Source organism: Staurois parvus, unplaced genomic scaffold (assembly GCF_062004578.1).
Source record: "Staurois parvus isolate SC_StPar_1 unplaced genomic scaffold, SC_StPar_1.0 ptg000147l, whole genome shotgun sequence".
Classification (NCBI taxonomy): Eukaryota; Metazoa; Chordata; class Amphibia; order Anura; family Ranidae; genus Staurois; species Staurois parvus.
Window position 1 is genome coordinate 28500320 of NW_028317943.1, and position 21698 is coordinate 28522017.

Here is a 21698-nt window from a genome sequence, read left to right on the forward strand (position 1 = left end):
GTCTATAACAAAGCTCACTAACAGCACCTGTAGCTTTTTAAAGGTTTTTATTCAGCTTTAGCTTCATTTTGCTTTGTAGGTATTGCAGGTATAAGATATTCCAGGATGCACTGGGAAACCAACAAACAAACTGGAAAGATGTCATCAGCAGTCACTTCTGGTTGATGTGTTTATATTCTGGTGAAGACTTCACACCTGTTTGCAGTGTGGAGCAGCAGGAAGGTGAGCAGGATCCAGACTATAACAAAGCAACTAGCAGATGGCACACATGGTGTGCAACATGGGAATGCTATTGTGGAAGGTTAGCAGAGCTGGGGGACCGGAGCAAGAGAAACTAGCAATGTCACATATAGTGCGCAGCATGGGAGCAATATTACGGGAGGTGAGCAGGAACCAGAGATAAAAGAGGATCAGTAAACCAGATGATCAGCAGAGCTGGGGGATACTACTGAGTGGTGGTTCAACAGAGCTGGGGGTTACTATTGAGTGGGAGATCAGCAAATCTGAGGGTACTACTGAGTGGGGCATCAGCAGAGCTGGGAGTACTACTGAGCAGGGGATCTGCTGAATGAGGGTATTATTAAACTGTGGATCTGCTGAACAGGGGTTCTAATGAGCTGGGAATCTGCTGGGCCCCTTTTAAGCAAATTGAAAATGAACACACACATAGGGCATTTGCCAATCTTCATTAAAGCTTCAAAAGTGCATTACCAAAGCATCACAGAAGCATCGCCAAGCCATAAAAAAAAATCAAAAAAGCATGTTGAAGTGATAGGCACTTTAATGTGTGATGTCAAAGTAAGTTTGCTGCAAAATGTGGCATTGGATACACGTTTTTAAAGCACTCTGAAAGTCAGTGAAAGCACCTGTCACTAAATAATGTATAATGATTAGCTTACAGTACCATTCACACATTGTGTTTGCTTTGCTTCACTTCAAAGATGATACCCTATGTTGCTTTCTTGGTGCTTCAAAGCGTCTTTAAAGCCTCCATAGAAGTCTATGACATTGCTCGCTTGCAGCACCGGCAGCTTTGCTTTGTTTTGAAGGAATTGCAGGTATAAGATATCCCAAGATGCACTGGGAGACCAACAAGCGAACCAAAAAGACATCATCAACTGTCACTTCCAGTTCATGTTCCAGTTCCAGCATGGAGCCGCAGAAAGGTGAGTGGGGACTGAAGCAAAGCAACTAGCGATGGAACACATGGTGTGCAACATGTGAAAGTTACATAGCTATTAAGGTTGAATAACGACACCAGTACATCCAGTTCAACCCGTGTGGGTGTGTGTGTTCACGTCCAAAATCATATCCCTTATCCCTGTATACTGTGATTTCACTTCCCTCTGATCCCACCAATTGTGGAAGTGAGTTCTACATCCTTACCGCCCTGACAGTGAAAAACCCTCTACGCAGTTTAAGGTTGAATCACTTTCATTTAGTGGCCCCATGTCTTCCTAAATTTCCTGAGACTGAATAGTTTATTCCCTATGCTAGAATCACCATTAAGATATTTGTATATTGCCATAATATCTCCTCTCAAGTGCCTCTTCTACAGGAAGAATACGTTTATTGTTTGTAGTCTTTCCTCATAACCTCCAGCTTCCTCAGAGTTCTCTATTCCCCTTATTAGCTTTATTGCCCTTCTCTGGACTCTCCAGTTCCAGCACATCTTTCATGAGGACTGGTGACCAGAAATGAACAGCATACTTAAGATGTGGCCGAACCAGTTATATAAAGTAGCAGTATTATAGTTTTATCTGAGTAAATACCCCTTTTAAAAGATAAGTTCACCTTTTGGCCAGGTACAAAAATGTGTATTTATTATCTTTCATTGCAAAAGGCTGTAGAGCATTGCACCAGCAATCAGCACCAGCAGGGCTCCTGCAGACCTGTCAGTATATATCTATATATATATATATATACTGACAGCAGGAAGATTCAATGAACTACCAGGGCGCTTCACAGCTTTCATAGAATTCAACATGAACAGGACACATCAATATTAGGTATACACTATATTGCCAAAAGTATTGGGACACCACTCCAAATCATTGGATTCAGGTGTTCCAATCACCTCCATGGCCACAGGTGTATAAAATCAAGCACCTAGGCATGCAGACTGCTTCTACAAACATTTGTGAAAGAATTCAAGCGTGGTACCGTGCTAGGTTGCCACCTGTGCAATAAGTCCATCTGTGAAATTTCCTTGCTATTAAATATTCTGCGGTAAACTGTAATGGCATTAAAACAAAGTGGAAGCAACTGGGAACAACAGTAACTCAGCCACAAATTGGTAGGCCATGTAAAATGACGGAGCAGGGTCAACGCATGCTGAAGCGCACAGTGTGCAGAAGTCACCAGCTACCTGCAGAGTCAATTGCTAAAGACCTCCAAACTTCATGTGGCCTTCAGATTAGCACAACAGTGCATAGAGAGCATCATGGAATGGGTATCCATGGCTGAGCATCTGCATCCAAGCCTTATATCACCAAATGCAATGCAAAGCATCAGATGCAGTGGTGTAAAGCACACCGCCACTGGACTCTAGAGCAGTGGAGACGTGTTTTCTGGAGTGATGAATTACGCTTCTCTGTCTGGAAATCTGATGGATGTGCCTGGGTTTGGGGGTTGCCAGGAGATGGGTACTTCCCTGATTGAATTGTGATAAGTGTAAAATTAGGCGGAGAGGGGATTTTGGTATGGAGTTGTTTTTCAGGGGTTGGGCTTGGCCCCTTAGTTCCAGTGAAGAGAACTCTTAAAGCGTCAGTATACCAAGACATTTTGGACAATTTCATGCTCCCAACTTTGTGGGAACAGTTTGGGTATGGCCCGTTCCTGTTCCAATATGACTGCACACCAGTGCACAAATCAAGGTCCAAAAAAACATGGATGAGCTAGTCTGGGGTGGAGGAACTTGACTAGCCTCTACAGAGTCCTGACCTCGACCTGACAGAACACCCTTGGGATGAATTAGAGTGGAGACTGCGAGCCAGGCCCTCTTCTCCGACATCAGTGCCTGACCTAGCAAATTCACTTCTGGAACAATGGTTGAACATTCTCATAGACTCACTCCTAAACCTTGTGAACAGCCTTCACAGAAGCATTGAAACTGCTATAGCTGCAAAGGGTGGGCCAACTCAATATTAAACCCTACTGACTAAGACTGAGATGCCATTAAAGTTCATGTGTGTGTAGAGGCAGGCGTCCCAATACGTTTGTCAATATAGTGTATATTTGAATGGGGAATATCATAGCGAATAAATCAAGGTCATACATGACTACCCTAGCACATATGAAAGGAGAGAAAGCAGTCTCCTGCCTCATGGGTGACAAAGTTACACTGTGTTTGGTATCCCTGGATACAAAATATAATTCTGAATAATATTCTGTCAGTTTCTAGAATACCACCTTCTTGTATTGGAGGTTAATAATATTAGTGTAAACTGCAGTTGGGACTTGGTCATAAACGTGGTGGCCTCCCAGCACCCAGCCTTTGATATTACAGATAAAAAAGTGACAGGACCTGGTAAGGAAGCTCTCGTTAAACATCAACCAAGGAACATCCAAGAGAGCCATGGCAACGTTTTTGCTTAGACAATTGGACTCTGCTAAAACCAGGAATTTGCAAGTATTCTCCATTTTCACCTCCTTTTATTTCTCTGTTGCGTTATTGTTTTCTTTATGTCTTTGCGACATATTTTTCTGTAAATATTTTAATTGCACCATTTGACCTCTTCATTAATAAACCCTATTTTGAAAAATGTTAAAACAATCTCTATGGCTTTTAATGCAAACTAAAGAAGCCCTGTCTCTTGAAGACTGCTACTTATAATAATCCTCTCAATATACCTGTCTGTGGTGACAGTGTGTGTTGCAGACGTTTATGCTAAAATCATAGTATTATGCAGGCCATAGATGGGTCGAAAATCGGACAATTTTTCGGCCGAAAATAAAATCGGCCGATTTTCGGATCGTTAGTGGGCTATTTGTTCGGCCGTTTTTCGGTATTTTGGCCGTTTTTTTTTATCGGTAAAGTTGGAAAAAATTCTGCTGATTTTGCCGATCGGCCGATTTTCGTGGCATTGATGGGCAAATCGGCCGATTTTTTACCGATAAAAAATCTGCGCATGAGCAGTGACCTGCAAGAGGAAGACAAAAAGAAGAAGAAGAAAAAGAGGATGATGATGAAGAAGAAGAAGAGGATAATGATGAAGAAGAATAAGAAGAGGATGATGATGAAGAAGAAGAAGAGGATGATGATGAAGAAGAAGAAGAGGATGATGAAGAAGAAGAAGAAGAAGAGGATGATGATGAAGAAGAAGAAGAAGAAGAGGATGATGATGAAGAAGAAGAAGAAGAGGATGATGATGATGATGAAGAAGAAGAGGATGATGATGATGATGAAGAAGAAGAGGATGATGATGATGAAGAAGAAGAGGATGATGATGATGAAGAAGAAGAAGAGGATGATGATGAAGAAGAGGATGATGATGATGAAGAAGAAGAGGATGAAGAAGAAGAAGAAGAAGAGGATGATGATGATGATGAAGAGGATGATGATGATGATGATGAAGAAGAAGAAGAGGATGATGATGAAGAAGAAGAGGATGATGATGAAGAAGAAGAAGAAGAGGATGATGATGATGAAGAAGAGGATGATGATGATGATGATGATGAAGAAGAGGATGATGATGATGAAGAAGAAGAAGAGGATGATGATGGTGAAGAAGAAGAAGATGATGATGATGAAGAAGAAGTAGAAGAAGAAGAAGAGGATGATGATGATGATGAAGAAGAAGAGGATGATGATGAAGAAGATGATGATGGTAAAGAAGAAGAAGAAGAGGATGATGATGAAGAAGAGGATGATGATGATGATGATGATGATGAAGAAGAGGATGATGATGATGAAGAAGAAGAAGAGGATGATGATGGTGAAGAAGAAGAAGATGATGATGATGAAGAAGAAGTAGAAGAAGAAGAAGAGGATGATGATGATGATGAAGAAGAGGATGATGATGAAGAGGATGATGATGGTAAAGAAGAAGAAGAAGAAGAGGATGATGATGAAGAAGAAGAGGATGATGATGATGAAGAAGAAGAAGCGGGTGATGATGATGAAGAAGAAGAGGAGGATGATGATGATGAAGAAGAAGAGGATGATGAAGAAGAAGAAGAAGAAGAGGATGATGATGAAGAAGAAGAAAAAGAAGAAGAAGAAGTAGGATGAAAAATAAGAGGAATTCCAGTCCAGCAAAAAGTGTCCCTGCAGAGAGCTCCACTATTTCTGACAGTTCTTTGACATTTACAGCGGTTGCAACATTGTATCTATTTGTTTCTGAATAAAAACATCTGTATCCTAAATGGAAACGAATAGATACAATGTTGCAACCGCTGTAAATGTCAAGGAACTGTCAAAGAACTGTCAGAAATAGCGGAGCTCTCTGCAGGGACACTTTTTGCCGGCTGTAGACGGGATGAAAATCGGCCGATTTTTTTTTACCATTGATGGTAACGTCGGCCGCTTGAACGACCGATTTTTCGTTTTTTAAAAGAAAAATCTGCCGTTTTTCTTCCCGTCTATGGCCTGCATTATTGTTAAGATTTGTGAGTTTACTCCTTGGTAAAAAGGTGGTGGCGGCAGTTTAAAGAGTTAATTGCTTAATTAATTAATCCAGTGAAAATCGCTCTCAGTCTGCTGGCACATACAGAAGATTGTGGTCCCATGAGCTGGATTAGCTTTGGGCAAGGTGCAGCTGAGAGTGGCATTGTTATGCAAGTGACAGAGCTGTGTGAGATTGGTGGCTTCTTTGTCACAAGTTGGTGAAAAGGGCAAGGGTCACGCAGGGCAGGGTATGTTGAAGCAGTAGTCTCTTTAATTTGTGTTGAAGTCAAAGCAAGTGTAAACAAGCTCTTAGTGTTTACTGGATTGATTTTTTGGATGAGTTGCAAAGTTCTGCCCAGGAGAGGAAGAGCATGTGATATAGCACACATCATTAGGTGAGTTCCTTTTGAGTACCACTTTTTATTTAGTGTTTGGGCTCAGGAGAAGTCATTTGATGCTAATTAGGGAATGGTATCCCCAGTCGATGGGATTTTTGTGGTGTTGAGTAACATGGATCTGCATTGCAGGGTGACATGATTGATGATGAATATACATTATAGGGCTTTTTCTTTTTTTAATAAAGGATTTTTCAGAAACTGTGTCTTTATTACAGTTTCTTTTTAGCATGAATGAGGAGGGGTACTAGGTACCCCTTACTCATTCAAATGGGGATGGGTAGCAGTGTTTCCCCTTACTGGTATAGGGGGTTCCAGACTCCAAGCCCCCCAACAACCCCAGAGCCAGGGTTATGGGGAAGAGGCCCTTGTCCTCACCAACATACTATAAGGTATCCCCCTATTTTGAGGCAATGTATCCTGGTATGGTTTGGAAGGCACATGCCAACACCCCCACCTGGCCTTCCAAGCTGCATGCTCAGTTAAGGGTCTAGTATGGAATTTGGGGGGACCCCATGACAACTTTTTTTTATGCTTGGGGTCTCCCTTGACATCCATACCAGATCCTTATCAAGCATTATTTTCTAGTATGTATTTTTAGAGGGAACCCCACGCTGTTTTTTTTTTTGTGGCGGTCCTCCATTACCATTTATTTCTGACAGTCATCTAGAAAAAGGGCCTGGTATAGATGAATCCTCAGCCATTGGTTTAAAAACAGAAGGAAACAGCCAGGAACTGTTATTTGCCAGCACTTCAAATAGCATTTTTTTTTTCATGTCAGTTTTGCCTTAGTAGACTGTATACATTGTACATATGCACCACCCCACAGACAGTTTATGGGCATCCTCTAGGCATGTTATTTAAAGAAATGTTTGCATTTTTAATGTTGACCATATCGATACTCCCTGCAAACTGAATTTTTTATTTTGCTTTTTTTCTTTGGTGAACGTTCCCCGGGGCAGTGTCCAGACCCCAATTTGCTTGACAATCCCTTGCCTATCAGCCTAGTATATGGCCATTATTGTTTATTTAACAAATTTACCATTGATTTGTGGTTCAGATTCAGCATCCAAACTTTAGCCATGTTCTGTGAACGTGCCTCAAACCGAATCCAGGTATGTTCAGCTCATCCCCAAGCCAGTAATTTTGGCACTCATTATTCTGGCTTTAGAAAAAAGTCTGCACTCAAATATATGTTGACTGCCATTATTGACCTTTTTCTGAAAAAATTAGGCTGTCTCTTCCATAAATATCACTCGCTCAGAACAAGCAGGCAGACAATAAATTAAAAGCTCTGTATCTTGTTTACTACTAAGAACATTTGTTAACACATCACTTTTTTTGAAATGGGATTGCGCCAAGTCTTTACAGCTTTCTACTGAAGTCAGACGATAAATATACACATCAAACAGACTTCTATTACACTTCTGCTACTCACAAAATTAATCACTTCTAGTTTGTTATCTTGTCTTATCTTCATTGTTGCAATTTTTGTGCTTCTCAGAGTTGTCTGATACACTATCCGATCTGACTGTACATGGTATTCTCAATTACTTTTACTTTCTTTTTTTGTGCAACACAGTAGATATCAGTAATGCAGCCACATGTATCCTGTTGTAATCTATGTAACCTTAAAGCTGAACTCCAGGCAAAGTAGAAAATCATCTAAAACCTCCCTCTCCAGGCTACGTTAAATACATGCAAACAGAATATAGCACTTTCATGTCTCCTATATTGAGATAAATCAAGTTTTATTATTATTATTATTATTATTATTATTATAATACAGGATTTATATAGTGCTCATAGTTTGTGTAGCGCTTTATAATGTGAGCGCAAACAGTACAGTTACATGACAATTGAATACAGGAGGAATCTTAGGACCCTGCTCATTAAAGCTTACAATCTAAAAGGGGAGGATCAAGTGATACAAAAGGTAATAACTGTGGGGGATGAGCTGATGGAGAAAATACAAGTACAGTTTTTAGGTGGAGGCAAGATAGACTTCTCTGAAGAGAAAAGTTTTCAGGGACAGAGTAGGTGATAGATTGGGGTAGAAAATTCCATAGGATGGGAGAGGCTCGGGAGAAGTCCTGCAGGCAAGCATGGGAGGAAGTGATAAGGGAACTAGAGAGCAGGAGGTCTTTGGAGGAACAAAGAGTGCAATTTTGTTGGTATTTTGAGACTAGGTTAGTGATGTAGCTGAGGGCCGAGTTGTGGGTGGCTTTGTAAGTTGTTGTTAGTATTTTGAATTTAATTTGTTGGGTGTTGGGTTAGTGGCAGCCAATGGAGGGAATGGCAGAGAGGGGTAGCAGACACTGAAAGGTTGGTAAGGTGGATGCTTGGCAGCAGCATTCATGATGGACTGAAGGGAGGCTAGCCTATGTAGTTTTGGAAAGTGTTTGGCTGTGGAGCCGAAAGTACAGAGTCCAGGATTACACCTAGCACCCTGTCATGCGGGGACAGGTTAATGGTTGTGCCATTGATCTTAACAGAGAAGTCAGGGGAAGGGGCACGTGGGGGAGGAAATATTAGGACATCCAGGCTGATATGTCAGTCAGTAAATTAGTGATACGTGAGGAGACTGAAGTTGTGAGCTGAGGGGTAGAGAGATAGACTTGGGTGTCATCAGCGTAGAAATTATATTGAAAGCCATGGGAGGCTATCAGCTGACCCAGGGAGGAAGTGTAGATTGAGAATAGGACAGGTCCAAGAACAGAACCTTGGGGGACCCCAACAGAAAAAGTAAGAGGAGAGGAGGAAGTAGAATTGTAAGTGACACTGAAGGTGCAGTGGAATAGGTAGGATGAGAATTAGTGACGAGCACAGTCTCAGATACCAAGGGAGTAAAGTTTTTGAGGAAGAAGGGGTGGTCAACCATATCAAAGGCAGCCAAGAGGTCCAGAAGTAGGAGTACAGAATAGTGTCCATTGTTTTTTGCTGTTCTTAAATTGTGAGTTTTAAGAGAGCAGCTTCTGTGGAGTGTTGAGGGCGTAATCCAGACTGAAGGGGATCAAGAAGGTTATTCTTGATGAGGTGGTTGCTCAGTTGGTTATAGACCAGGCGTTCAAGGAGTTTGGAGGAAAAGGGGAGCAAGGAGATGAAGCATAGGTTGTTAACATTGGTGGGGTCCAAAGAAGGATTTTTAAGTATGGGGGTGACTAGTGCATGTTTTAGAGTGTTGAGAAAGGTGCCAAAAGAAAGGGAGAGAATGAAGATGTGAGTTAGAGAGTGTAGCACAGAGCCAGAGGGTGACTGCAGTATTTGAGAGGGAATAGGGTCCAGGGGACAGGTGGTTAGGTGGGCATTAGAAAGAAATTTATCAGCCTCGTCTGTAGTAGCAGGGTTGAATAAGGGTAGTATTGAGTGTACCTGTAGAAATGGGGTGTTAAGCGGGGAATTATCTGTAGAGAGGAGATTTCATTATGAAGTGCATTGATCTTATTTTTGAAGTGATTGGCAATCTCCTGGGCAGTGAGTGAGCTAGTGGGTGGAGGCAGTGGAGGATGAAGAAGAGAGTTAAAGGTGAGAAGAGTTGACAGGGACTGGATGAGAAGGTGTTAATAAGAGTGATAAAATAGGTCTGATTGGCAGTGTGGAGGCAAGAGTTGTGTTTTTGGAGGGCAGTTTTACATTGGTTGAAGTCTATGTGAGACTTAGTCTTACGCACAGACGCTCAAGAGTGCGGCTGCATTTTTGAGACTTCTGGAATTGTCTGTTAGACAGAGTTAGGGGGATCGGGGCCTGATTCTGTGTGTAGTGAGAGGGGCAAGCTCATTTAGGTGGGACAGGGATCTGTTGTAGACAGAAGTGGATAGATTGGGGCAGGACAGGGGTGAGCTATATTGTCATAGTGGTGGCCAGTAGCACAGTGGACAAGAGAGAAGTGGCAATGGTATCTATGGGTAATTGTTAGCCAGTTGGAGGGAGAAGTGATGGACATGGAGAAAGTGAAACTAATAAGGTGACGATCAGAGAGATGAAAGGGATTGTTGAAGAGGGTGGACAGAGTGCATAGGTAGGAGAATACAAGGTCATGGGTGTTGCCTTCAGAGTGAGTAGGAGCATGTACCCATTGCTTCAGATCAAATGAGGAGGATTAGACTAAGACGTTTAGAAGCAGAAGGAGTGTTAGTGTTAACAGGGATGTTGAAGTCACCGACAATGATTGTGGGAATTTCAGAAAAGAGAAAGTAGGGTAGTCAGGCAGAGAAGTCATCAAGGAAGGTCCCGGGGCCGGTAGATGGCAGCAGTTTTTAAAGAAATTGGAGAAACAGACATACACAATGAGCTTCGAATGATAAGAGGGACAAAGAGGGAGAAGAGAAAAGAACCTGAAAGGTGCTCTGTGGGGATAAGAGGATTCCCACTCCACCCCCTTTGTGTCCACTGGGTCTAGGGGAGTGAGTCCAGAGAAGACCACCGTGGGAGAGGGAAGCAGGAGAATCAGTATCAGATTCATGAAGGCACATTTCGATGACAGCAAGTAGATGAAAGGAGTTAGTGACAAAGAGGTCGTGAACAGAGGTGAGTTTGTAGTAGACAGAGCCAGCATTCCAGAGAGCACAGGAGAAGGGTGGACTGGTTTTAGGAAGAAGAGAAGAAGGAAGAAGAATGTAGACTACATTTTGTGGATTGCAGCTGCTGCAAGAGGGCACAGGGTGATGGGTACGTGGGTTGCAGTTAAATAAAGGAGGCCCAGGGTTTGGGGTTACGGTATGTATCCAGAGGTTAAGAGAAGCAGAAGGGTGAGAGAGGTAATACGATAGTGTGATTTATATGAGGGGACATGCCTCAGCATCCTGGGGGTTTTATTAGCATGTGGGATTAGAATTAGGAAAAGATGATGAGTGCACTGATAAGGGGAGGACAGAAGTAAGGGTGATATATACAGATTATAGGGTGGAGAAGAGGGGTGAAGGAAACAGAGTTTGAGGAGAGAGGACACAATTGTGAAAACATTACAGAGAGGAAGGAGAGCTGAATGGGAAAAATTAGGTCACCTGCACTCTGGTGTTTTGCAAATTAGTTTTCCGTAGATGTTCGCTTCATTTAATCGCTAAAGCGCGATGTCATAATGTGCTAGAATGTGGCAGATTATTACTTAAACCTGCAAGCGACCCAATTATTTAGTATTTTTGTAGCGATTTACTACTGTTTTAAACATTGCTGTTGCTAATAAAATGTATATCATGAAGATACATATTGATAAGTCAATACTAAAAAGAGTGACATGCTAACCTAAAAAAAAAATTATTGTGCAATATTTGCAACATTCTACTGTAACAAGAGTGTTTCATCACTTACCTTCATTGTTTGTGTTTTATTTCTAAATATTTCTTGACATGCTTCCTTAAACATAAGAATGTGAAGCTGATTAGAATTTAAACACTTCTAGTCAACAGTGAATAATTGTATTCTGACTTCAAGCATATATATAATAATATTATTTAACACATTTGTATTTACTAGCAATTAGTTGAACAAATTGAAATAATACATGTTTTTTAACATTATTATGTCATTTCCTAGATTGCAAATATATGTAAATATAAGTATTCATATGTTTACTGTAATAGAGTAATAAATAAAAGTAAACATATTTGCAATCTAAGAGATGATTAACTAGGAAAAAGTGATGGTAAAAAAGCTACCAATCAGCCACTTCAATACCAGGCAATTTCACCCCCTTCCTGCTAAGGCCAATTATTAACTTTCAGTCCAGACGCACTTTAAATAACAATTTTGTGGTCATGCAACCATAAACCCGTATGACATTTTTATCATTTTTTTGTTTTAATCTCCACTACATTTTTTAAAATTTGTGCTCACAATTTCAAGAAAGCAATAATGTTCTTAGTTTCTGTTACAAATTTTTGCAAATAAATAATTTTTCTTCTTCACTGATGTGCGCTGATGAGGCTGCACTGATAGGCACTGATAAGCTGCACTAATGGGCACTGATAGGAGGCACTGATGAGGCTGCACTGATAGGCAGTACTAATAGGCAGCGCAGCATTGATGAGCACTGATAGGTGCTACTTACGGGCACTGATAGGCAGCACTGATGGGCACTGATATTCTGTACTGATGGGCACTAATGTACTGCACTGATTGGCACTTATGGGGCTGTACTGTTAATGAGGGCTTGCTAGTGCTCATGTGCCAGGTGATGTACCAGTATGTTGCTGTGCCTGGCTGTGTTGCCCACTTCTCCTTTTACTGACCAGTCTCAGGCTAGAGGAGGGGCAAAATCTGTTTCTGATTTTGGAGTTACTGAAATGTTGCAGGGAAAAGTCAGGTGTAAATCTCAGAACTGAATGCACAGAAATACAAGTCCTGTGGTGCATAAGACAGCTCCCATTTATGTATTTAATCTCTGTATGCAGCTGTTTTCTTGGAGTTTAGCTTTAAAGTTTAGATCAATCAAAACAAATGTTTCTCTCCTTGAAGCCATAATTAAGCTACCATCTTTTTGCAGCTGGATTCCAGCAGTTTGTAATTACTCACAGACTTCAAAGCAGGTCACTTGGTACACTACAAACTTAGGCAGTATTAAAAAAAAAGATTAAAATCACTGCCCTGTTTACACAATCATTCGTTACAAAGAATCAAATAAATATATTCTATAACTGTTAAACTACATGATTTTATATCCATTTTATTCTTTACATATTTTATAAATATTTAGCATATATTTACTATTGGATTGACGGAAGATTATGGATCTTCAAAAAATAGAATGCAACAGAGGCTGTTTGCCTTCAGACTTTTTCTTTCTGACTAAACCCTGTACAGCTTCTCTGAACAGAATAAACCAGAAGAGGGAGGAAGAGGATGAGTCACTTCTCTGGCTAATTCAGTTGTGTATGTGAATAAATCAGTGTACATGTGAAAATAAATCCAGTGTTTTACCTGCTGGATGCAAACATAAATACAAAATATACATATACAATATTTTAGATTTATTTTAAAACATCTGGGTAACAGTCACCATAATGTGATTTAATTTAACATAGTTTGTAAACACCAAGTGGCTACTGGAAAAATGAAAACACAATGCCGAAGGCTGCTCTTCAAGACAAGGAGGAAAAATTGTCATCAAAGAACACAGAACAGACTTAGGAATGTTTGAAGTCAACTATATGCAAAAACATTGCAAAATACATACCCATGGGCAATACATTTTAAAAGCTAAAAGTAAAACTAATGTAGCCCATGTCCAATGTCAACAAAGCCATAAAGAATAACAAGAGAGCATATAAAAAATATAAAAACAAAATAACACATCACCCCCATACTTAAAAAGCCCTCCCTGAACCCCAATGACCCGAACAACCTCAGACCCATCTCCCTGCTCCCATTTACATCTAAACTCCTCGAGCGCCTAGTCTACACCCGACTATGCTCTTACCTCAACGACAACAACCTCTTCAATCCCCTACAGTCCGGCTTCCGTCCCCTACACTCCACCAAAACTGCCTTACTCAAACTCTCCAACGACCTGCTAACTGCCAAAGCTAATGGCCACTATTCAGTGCTCCTACTCCTTGACCTCTCTGCGGCCTTCGACACAGTCGACCACCCCCTCCTCCTCAGAGATTCTGCTCTCTCCTGGCTCTCATCCTACCTGTCACAACGCTCTTTCAGCGTTACCTATAATGCTACCACCTCCCTCTCACTCCCCCTCTCTGTTGGAGTCCCTCAAGGCTCTGTCCTCGGGCCCCTTCTCTTCTCCATCTAGACCTCCTCCCTTGGCCAACTCATGCACTCTCACGGCTTCAACTACCACCTCTATGCCGACGACACACAAATCTATCTCTCAACCCCCCACCTCACCCCCTCGGTCTCCGCCCGAATCACACACCTGCTGAGCGACATATCAGACTAGATGTCGCTCCACTTCCTTAAACTGAACCTCTCCAAAACCGAGTTTCTGATCTTCCCCCCCAGCCCGGACACCACCCCCCATTGACTTCTCTATCACATCGAACAACGCTACCATCAAACCCGCCCCGCAGGCCAGAGTACTTGGTGTCATTCTGGACTCCAACCTATCCTTCCAGCCCCAAGTCCAATCTTTAACAAACTCGTGCAGACTCCACCTCCGCAACATCGCCAAAATCCGCACGTTCCTAACTCCAGAAACCACTAAACAGCTCATCCACTCCCTCATCATATCACGACTCGACTACTGCAACTCCCTCCTCACTGGCCTGCTTCGCCGCTGGCTATCCCCGCTTCAGTCGATCCTGAATACGGCTGCCAGACTCATTCACCTTTCCAATTGCTCCGTCTCCGCCACCCCCCTCTGCCAATCCCTCCACTGGCTTCCGATTGCGCAACGGATCAAATTCAAAATCCTAACGCTGACGTACAAAGTTGTCCACCATACTGCCCCGAACTACATCACTGACCTATTATCCAAGTACCGCCCAGCACGCACACTCCGCTCCTCACAAGACCTCCTTCTCTCTAGTTCCCTGGTCTCCTCCTCCCATGTCCGCCTCCAGGACTTCTCCAGGGTGTCACCCATCCTCTAAAACTCCCTGCCCCAACCCATCAGATTATCACCTACTGTCCTCTCCTTTAGGCGCACCCTGAAAACCTATCTCTTCAGGGAAGCCTACCCCACCCCCTGCTAACTTACCAACCTCCTCCACTCTTCCTACCACAGCTATCTCCTCCTGTGCCACCACCCCCTCCCTCCTAGATTGTAAGCTCGACAGAGCAGGGCCCTCAATCCCCTCATGTTTTGCATTGTATTGGTATTGTTCTGTCACATGTTCTGTCCCCCTTTGTAATGTACAGCGCTGAGCGAACTATTGGTGCTTTATAAATACTGTATAATAATAATAATAATAATAACAACAACACTTTTATCATTTAGACGTTACAAAGAATATAACAAAATATGTAAGAAAGGAAATCAACATAGCAAAAATTTCCTTTCTTACATATTTTGGTTTCAAAATATCTTTATGAACTCCTAGTAAATAACAGGCAGCACTCCAGCTAACTTTTCAAATGTCATATAATGTATTTATGAAAGGAAGCATCATATAAAGACATAACAGTAAATTATAGTACAAGCGCAAGAACTCCCCACAGTTCCTCTATCTCACGGGTGTCAAACAGTCTATCTAATCAAAAGCAAACGTTCAGCTACAAACATCCTATATATTTTCATTAGAACAGGAAGGCGATCCAAACTAAAGTACACCTTTAATGTGTGGATGGGGAAATTGGTTCCATTTTTTTCGTTCAGCCACTTGTATAGCCAGTTTAAAGTGGAACTACACTGCATCTGAGCACCACAAATCAAAAATACTATTTATTTCATTTTTAATATTCAAGCAAACTTCCCCATCCATCCATGTATCCATGCTTTATTGTGCTGAGAAATAAATACCCCCCAGCATTTCTGGCTACAGTCATCTTGAGTAAGGGCAGATAATTCATGTAGTATTTATTTCCTGTAATCCATCTGCCTTTAGCTCAGGTATGCAGGCAAGAAGGTGTGCTTAGCTGAGAAAACCTGGGATGTATGAAATCATTTTCCTAACAGTCAATGTTGATTTTAGAGAGTGAAGTTTCACTTTAAGTGGTGTATGCCCTGCCCAGTAGTCTTTTGTTAAACTACTCAATCCCTTCCACTCTCCTCCCTCACTAATTATTCTGTAGCTCAAGATAAGAACTAAGGAGAATATAGTATACAGACTCATTGAGATAACACCTGACAGGCGCTCAGGATGCAGGACAGCTCTGATTTTCTGACATGGTCAGCAGGTATTCTCTTGCATGTATAATATAAAAAACCCTTTTTAATGGCATAGTTCAGATACAAACACAGCTGGCTGCATAAACTTTTTGTTTTTGCAATCCAGTGCTTCCCTTTACCAAGTGCTTCAATGTCTTACCAGGTATAAATTAAATTATAACTAAAGGCAAAAATGTTTTTTGTTTTTTTTTTTTTGGATAGAGTGGCAGTGGAGAGAGATTAGAACTCCTGTCAGATTTTATTGCTGTCTGTGCCCCCGTTAAGGAGATTCACCCCAGAAAAGTAATAGAGGGGGAATCTTCCAATAGGGACACCAGTTCTGGGGACCTAGGGGTCCCCAGGAAATTTCCTATATTTGTAGGGATTTCCTCTCACTTCCTGTTAGGCCATGGGACAGGAAACGAAATCTCCGCAATGGGACACAGATGGTGAAAAAAAACTCTGACAGGGGTTATAATCCTCCCGTATTCTATCCAAAATGAAAAAACAAAGTTTTACCTATAGTTCTACTTTAAAGTTATAAGAGATCTGTAGTAATGGAATCTGTAATTCCATTTGAATTAATGAATGTTTGTGCAACAGCTCCCACAGTCTACTCAACATTCACAAAATGGATCACTTGTAACCTCAGAGAACAGAAGGGGGAACAAAGACAGATCACATTGCGTAAAACTGCTAAAAACATGCTTCATTATTTCTCCATGGGGCCACTACCCCAGCCTCTAAAATTCTGCACCACTTAGTATTTTGTGATTGTTTGCTGGCTATAAACAAAGCAATCTATTACCCAGAGTTTATTTTGTTTCCTGATCTTAAGTGACCAGATGATTGAAACTGGGGTCACAATTTAATAAATATGCTTTTTAACTGCCACTGCAGTGGTTTAGATAGACTTCCAGCACAATTTTGTTTATTTGGTTGTGCAAAACTTGGAAAGAGGCCATTTTGTTTGTTACAGCTTCTCCATTTAATAGCAGAGGTATTTATTTACATGAAAAAAGCTTCTTATATTATTGCAAGGTGCAACGATTCATTTAAATATAGCATACTGTTTTACCTTGCATAATCCTTTGAATAATAGAATATCTCTATTTTTGCATTTCCAAAATAGCACTTTAGCCCTGGCTAGCTGCTCTTAAACGTTACACAGCGAAAGCATTCCTGAAGCCACCCCATGAAAGGATAGTGCAGCAGGGAGAGAAGAAAGGAGGATCCTGTATGGCTACACTACCAGCTGGACAATTGCCCCACTAACCGGACCCACAGGAAGTGAAAGGAGAGAGAGAAGAATTGAGGAGCAATTAGCTGTGGGAGAAAATGGAAGCTGCATGGCTACAGGAGCCTTCAGGGGGAAGAAGGTAGGGTGACAAGGTCTGAATAAGCCTTTTGGGACTTTGATCTGCCTGAGGACTGGGGGAGGGGGTTCAGCCTCCTCTGCACAGGGTAAGCCAAGCTGCAGAAAGTGTGCTCAGAGCAGGTCCATCTTCATTGCATCATGGGCCCCTACCAGCCTGCCCAAATTTACACACCTACTCTCAAGAATTAAAGTATAAATAATTGATAGAATTTACCATATATTTATTAGTACTTTCAATAAAAATTAATTTTAAACAATAAGAAAACATGCCTTAAATCAAACACTAATCAATACAAAGGGCACAGTACGGGGGGATTCAGGAGGGCACAATTCTTGCATCAGGAGGGCCGCCATCTCCTATTCATCCTATATGATTGGCGCAGCCCAGATTCCAGAATGCTGCCCTGGACAGACAGCCATCCAGGGACAGCTTAGTAAAAAGCTTGACTGTCCTGGCAAATCCTGGACAGTTGGTATGATGTAATACAAATTTATCATGGGGCCCCGCCATCATTAGCACTGAAGCAAGGTGAGTCTGAAAACAGAGCTTCCAGGGAGCCCACAAAGAGAGGGACTGGACAGCAAATATTAAGCTTGGAGAGAGCTGCAGTGCACAGAGCAGAGAGACTGTTGGAGTACACAACAAGTTTTAATATCAGACATTTCTTGATTGTTACTGTCTGGTTATCCATAACCCATCTGGTCACTACTGCAGATCATCTTGGAATACCAGTAGAACAGGTTTATAGCAGGGTGTTTGTAACGGGATCAGACATGAGGATTCCTCTCTTGAAATGATGTTCTCGCACAAGCCTCCTACTTTTGGAGTAGAAGAGCATTACCTCGTGACTCCTAGTAAGGTGAAGAAAAATGCCTAGGGCAAAGCTGGTGGCGAAATGCTTACCTTACCAAGGATAGCGGCATCCTTCCTGATATTACTAATTTTTGCTGATTGGACCAAGGACTATACAAGGGGTGAGTGGGGGTTTTGATGTTTGTCATGCTTGTTATATAGTTATATAGTTAGCTTGAAAAAAAGACACTAGTCCATTTAGTTCAATCAATAAAACCTATAAAAAAAGCACACACATAAACAAAAAACCTCCATATACACAATCCTATACCCACAGTTTATCTAGAGGAAGGCAAACAATCTCATTACAGCATGATCCAATTCACTCCAGTGAGGGAAAAATTCCTTCCTGATTCCCTATTAGACAATTGGATATTGCCTGGAACAACTACTTCTGGTGTTATTATCGCTAAATATTAATATCCAGTTATATTTTGTACATTTAGGAATGTAAAGAGTGTCCCCGTGTCCTCTTTAATGACCTGAAAGTGAATAACTCTACACCAAGTTCACTATGTATTTATCAAGAGAGAATAAATTCAGTTCCTCTAGTCTTTCCTCATAGCTGAGCTCCTCCATGCCTCCTATCAGTTTGGTTGCCCTTCTCTGTACTTTCTCCAGTTCCCCAATATCCTTTTTGTGAACTGGAGCCCAAAACTGAACTAAGATGAGTTCTAACTGATGATTTGTACAGGGCCAAAATTACTGTTTGTCTTTCTCTCTCTCGAGTTCATACCTCTTGTAATACAAGAAAGTATTTTGTAAGCTTTAATAACTGCAGCTTGGCGTTGCATGCTGTTATTCAGTCTATGATCTACCAGAATCATGTGTTTAGGGAAGAAGGGAGCTGTACTGTGTCTGTCTTCACCGGAATTGAGGCCATCTGCAGCATCAGTGTTGATATCCTGCTGTTGGTGGGGAATCTGCCCCAAATTTTATATTACAAATACACTTACTAGAAATGCGAGGGAGAAATCGAATATAATGACAGGGGGTCAGACACTAATAAAGGGTGGAATGGGGAAAATATGGGGGGGGGCTATGGTGGGTAATAAGGATATTCCCAGGTTAAATACAGCTATTGGCAAATACAGTACTATGGGGGAGATTTACTGAAACTGGAGAGTGCAAAATCTGGTGCATAGAGACTAATCAGCTCTCAGGTTTTATTGTCAAAGCTTAAAGTGGTTGTAAAGGCTGAAGGTTTTTTACCTTCGTGCATTCTTTGCATAAAGGTAAAAAATCTCCTGTGTGCAGCAATGCCCCAGCCCCCTCAATACTGGTTTCTGCCTCCCTACTGGCTGAGACAGCAAGCAGGAGCCATTGGCTCCCACTGCTGTCAATCACAGCCAGTGAGGAGAGAAAGGGGTGGGGCCAAGCCGCAGCTCCATGTGTGAATGGATACACGGAGCAGCTGGTGCCCCCATAGAAAGCTGCTTGCTATGGGGACACCTGATAGACAGGAGGAGCCAGGAGAGCCTGTGGGAGACCCGAGAAGAGCAGGATCCGGGCTGCTCTGTGCAAAACTACTGCTTACAGCAGGTAAGTATGACATGTTTGCTATTTTACAGAAAAAAAAATGAACCTTTAGAATCGATTTAATTGAACAGGCTGAACTTAGAAGCTGATTGGGTACTATGTACGGCTGCACCAGATTTTGAGTGCACCACAACTGGGGAATCAATGGTCGAGAAGCATCTGGGTGTTCTGGTAAATCATAGACAAGTGGAAGTTTACCCATAACAATGTAATAAAAAATAATGTTCGTTAGCAAGGAACATACATTCTACATTAATAGTGCTACCAAATTTAGTGTGTGCTGTAAATTGTCTCCAGCATTGCTCCAGTTTCTTCTTGCTGAAGGCTGCCATTTTACTGAAGCCCAGAGCCCTGAGCAGCAGCAAATTTTTAGGCTGTCAGCAAATCGGCCTCTATGTTTTTGGCACAGTGCTGAAAAATAGAGAGCAACTGAGCATGTGCACAGCAGAGTGAGACAGTGTATTACTGGATTTTAAACAGTATAGGCACTTATTTTTAATGTTTTACATAGTTATGCAATACGCTTTCTTGTATTTAACATTCCCAGAAAGAGAGAGAGAGAATATGGAATATGCAGTTCAATTTTGGGCACCAATTCACAAAAAGAATATCAGAGAACTAGAGAAAGTGCAGAGAAGAGCAACTAAACTGATACGAGGCATGGAGGAGCTCAGCTATGAGGAAAGATTAGAGGAATTGAATTTATTCTCTCTTGAGAAGAGGAGATTAAGGGGGAATATGATCATCATTATTATTATACAGGATTTATATAGCGCCAACAGTTTGCACAGCACTTTTATGTATAACTACATAAGTGGTTCATGTAGTTAACTTCAATTATTCGCTTTAAAGTCATTAAAAAGGAAAAGGGGCTCTCTTTACATTAGGAGGAAAAATGCTTTAAAGTGTTACTAAACCCAGCATCCTGCATTCACTATATCCGGTCTTCCACAGTACACAGAACATGGATGTGCAATTATTTTACTAAATATAAACTGCTAAATACCTTTTCTCATCAGCAGTTAGAGCAGTCTTGTGATTTCTATCCGTGTTCAGCAGAGCACTGGTTAAAGCTTGTAGGATAAGTTTTCTCTCTGCTCTAGGAGGATGCAGAACCCCTGACCTCCGTCTGGACAGTGCTGATTGGCCTCGTGCTGATCACATGTACTCTCCCAAGAGAAATAAAAACCTCTCTAGCAATACACATCAAACTGAGCATATGCAGAGTGACTCTACACTATATGTCTTATCAGGAGATAAGAGGGGACACTGGAAGAAGGGGAGGATCACAGAAGTCCGGATCAAACAGCATTTTTACACAATGTAGAGGATTAACCCCTTAGGTTCCACAGTGAGTATAACAAGCATGCTTTACTGCATATACAGATTGATTTTACTGTTGTGGGTTTAGTAACACTTTAACCTCCACATTACACAAGCAGTTACAACAGTTTTTTTTTCTTTTGGGATAAAGACTTTACATGAATAAATAACAGCTGATCAATGTAAGCACTCCTGACAGTTTTAAATGGTTTGTTTCAGCACTTTAATTGATACATTTTCAGGAGAGCTTGCTCCGTTGAAAAACTACAGATTTATTGGCAGGATCAGCCTAAAGCCTAAAAGAAACAAAACAAATGCACCCATCACAGCTAAGAATTGGTAATCTGCAACATAATATATGTTTGCTTTTGAGTGTAACACCGCCGCTGTAATATTTATAGGTAATAATACCAGAGATTGTTGATCCAGAGATTATCCGACTGCCTTCTGCATATTTGATCTTCAATTGGGCAGTGGTGTAAATAGGGCCTAAGAACTGTAGATAAGCCATACCAATTACCACATCTTCAGGCATTAAGAGGGAATGAGAGTCATGAACCCTCTCTATAGCATAGTTTTTTAACCACTGTTTTTTTAACCCCTTCATGCCTAAGGGAAAACAAATCTTAACGCCTAAGCACAATCTTGCAATGTTGACATGTGTTAGTAAAACTGTACATATCATCACAACTACTTTGTACATCCAGGTGGATTATACCTTGTTTTTTGTGTTTCTTGTTACTACCATAACCTACCACCAAAGAACAACCCAAAATAAATTTTCCAGCACTTGACGATCGCAGCGATACCATATATGTTCATGTTATTTGTTTGTACCCGTA

The 21698-nt window shown here is 41.4% G+C and overlaps 1 protein-coding gene across 1 annotated transcript in view; it reads right to left on the reverse strand.

Moving 5' to 3' along the window:
• The window catches only part of LOC149464859 (uncharacterized), a 90301-nt gene that overhangs the window by 44558 nt on the left and 24045 nt on the right, over positions 1 to 21698 (reverse strand). The window contains exon 4 of the mRNA XM_089674187.1: positions 11311 to 11355. Within this exon, the coding sequence (XP_089530313.1) occupies positions 11311 to 11355 (45 nt within the window). The remainder of the gene's footprint in view (positions 1 to 11310; positions 11356 to 21698) is intronic.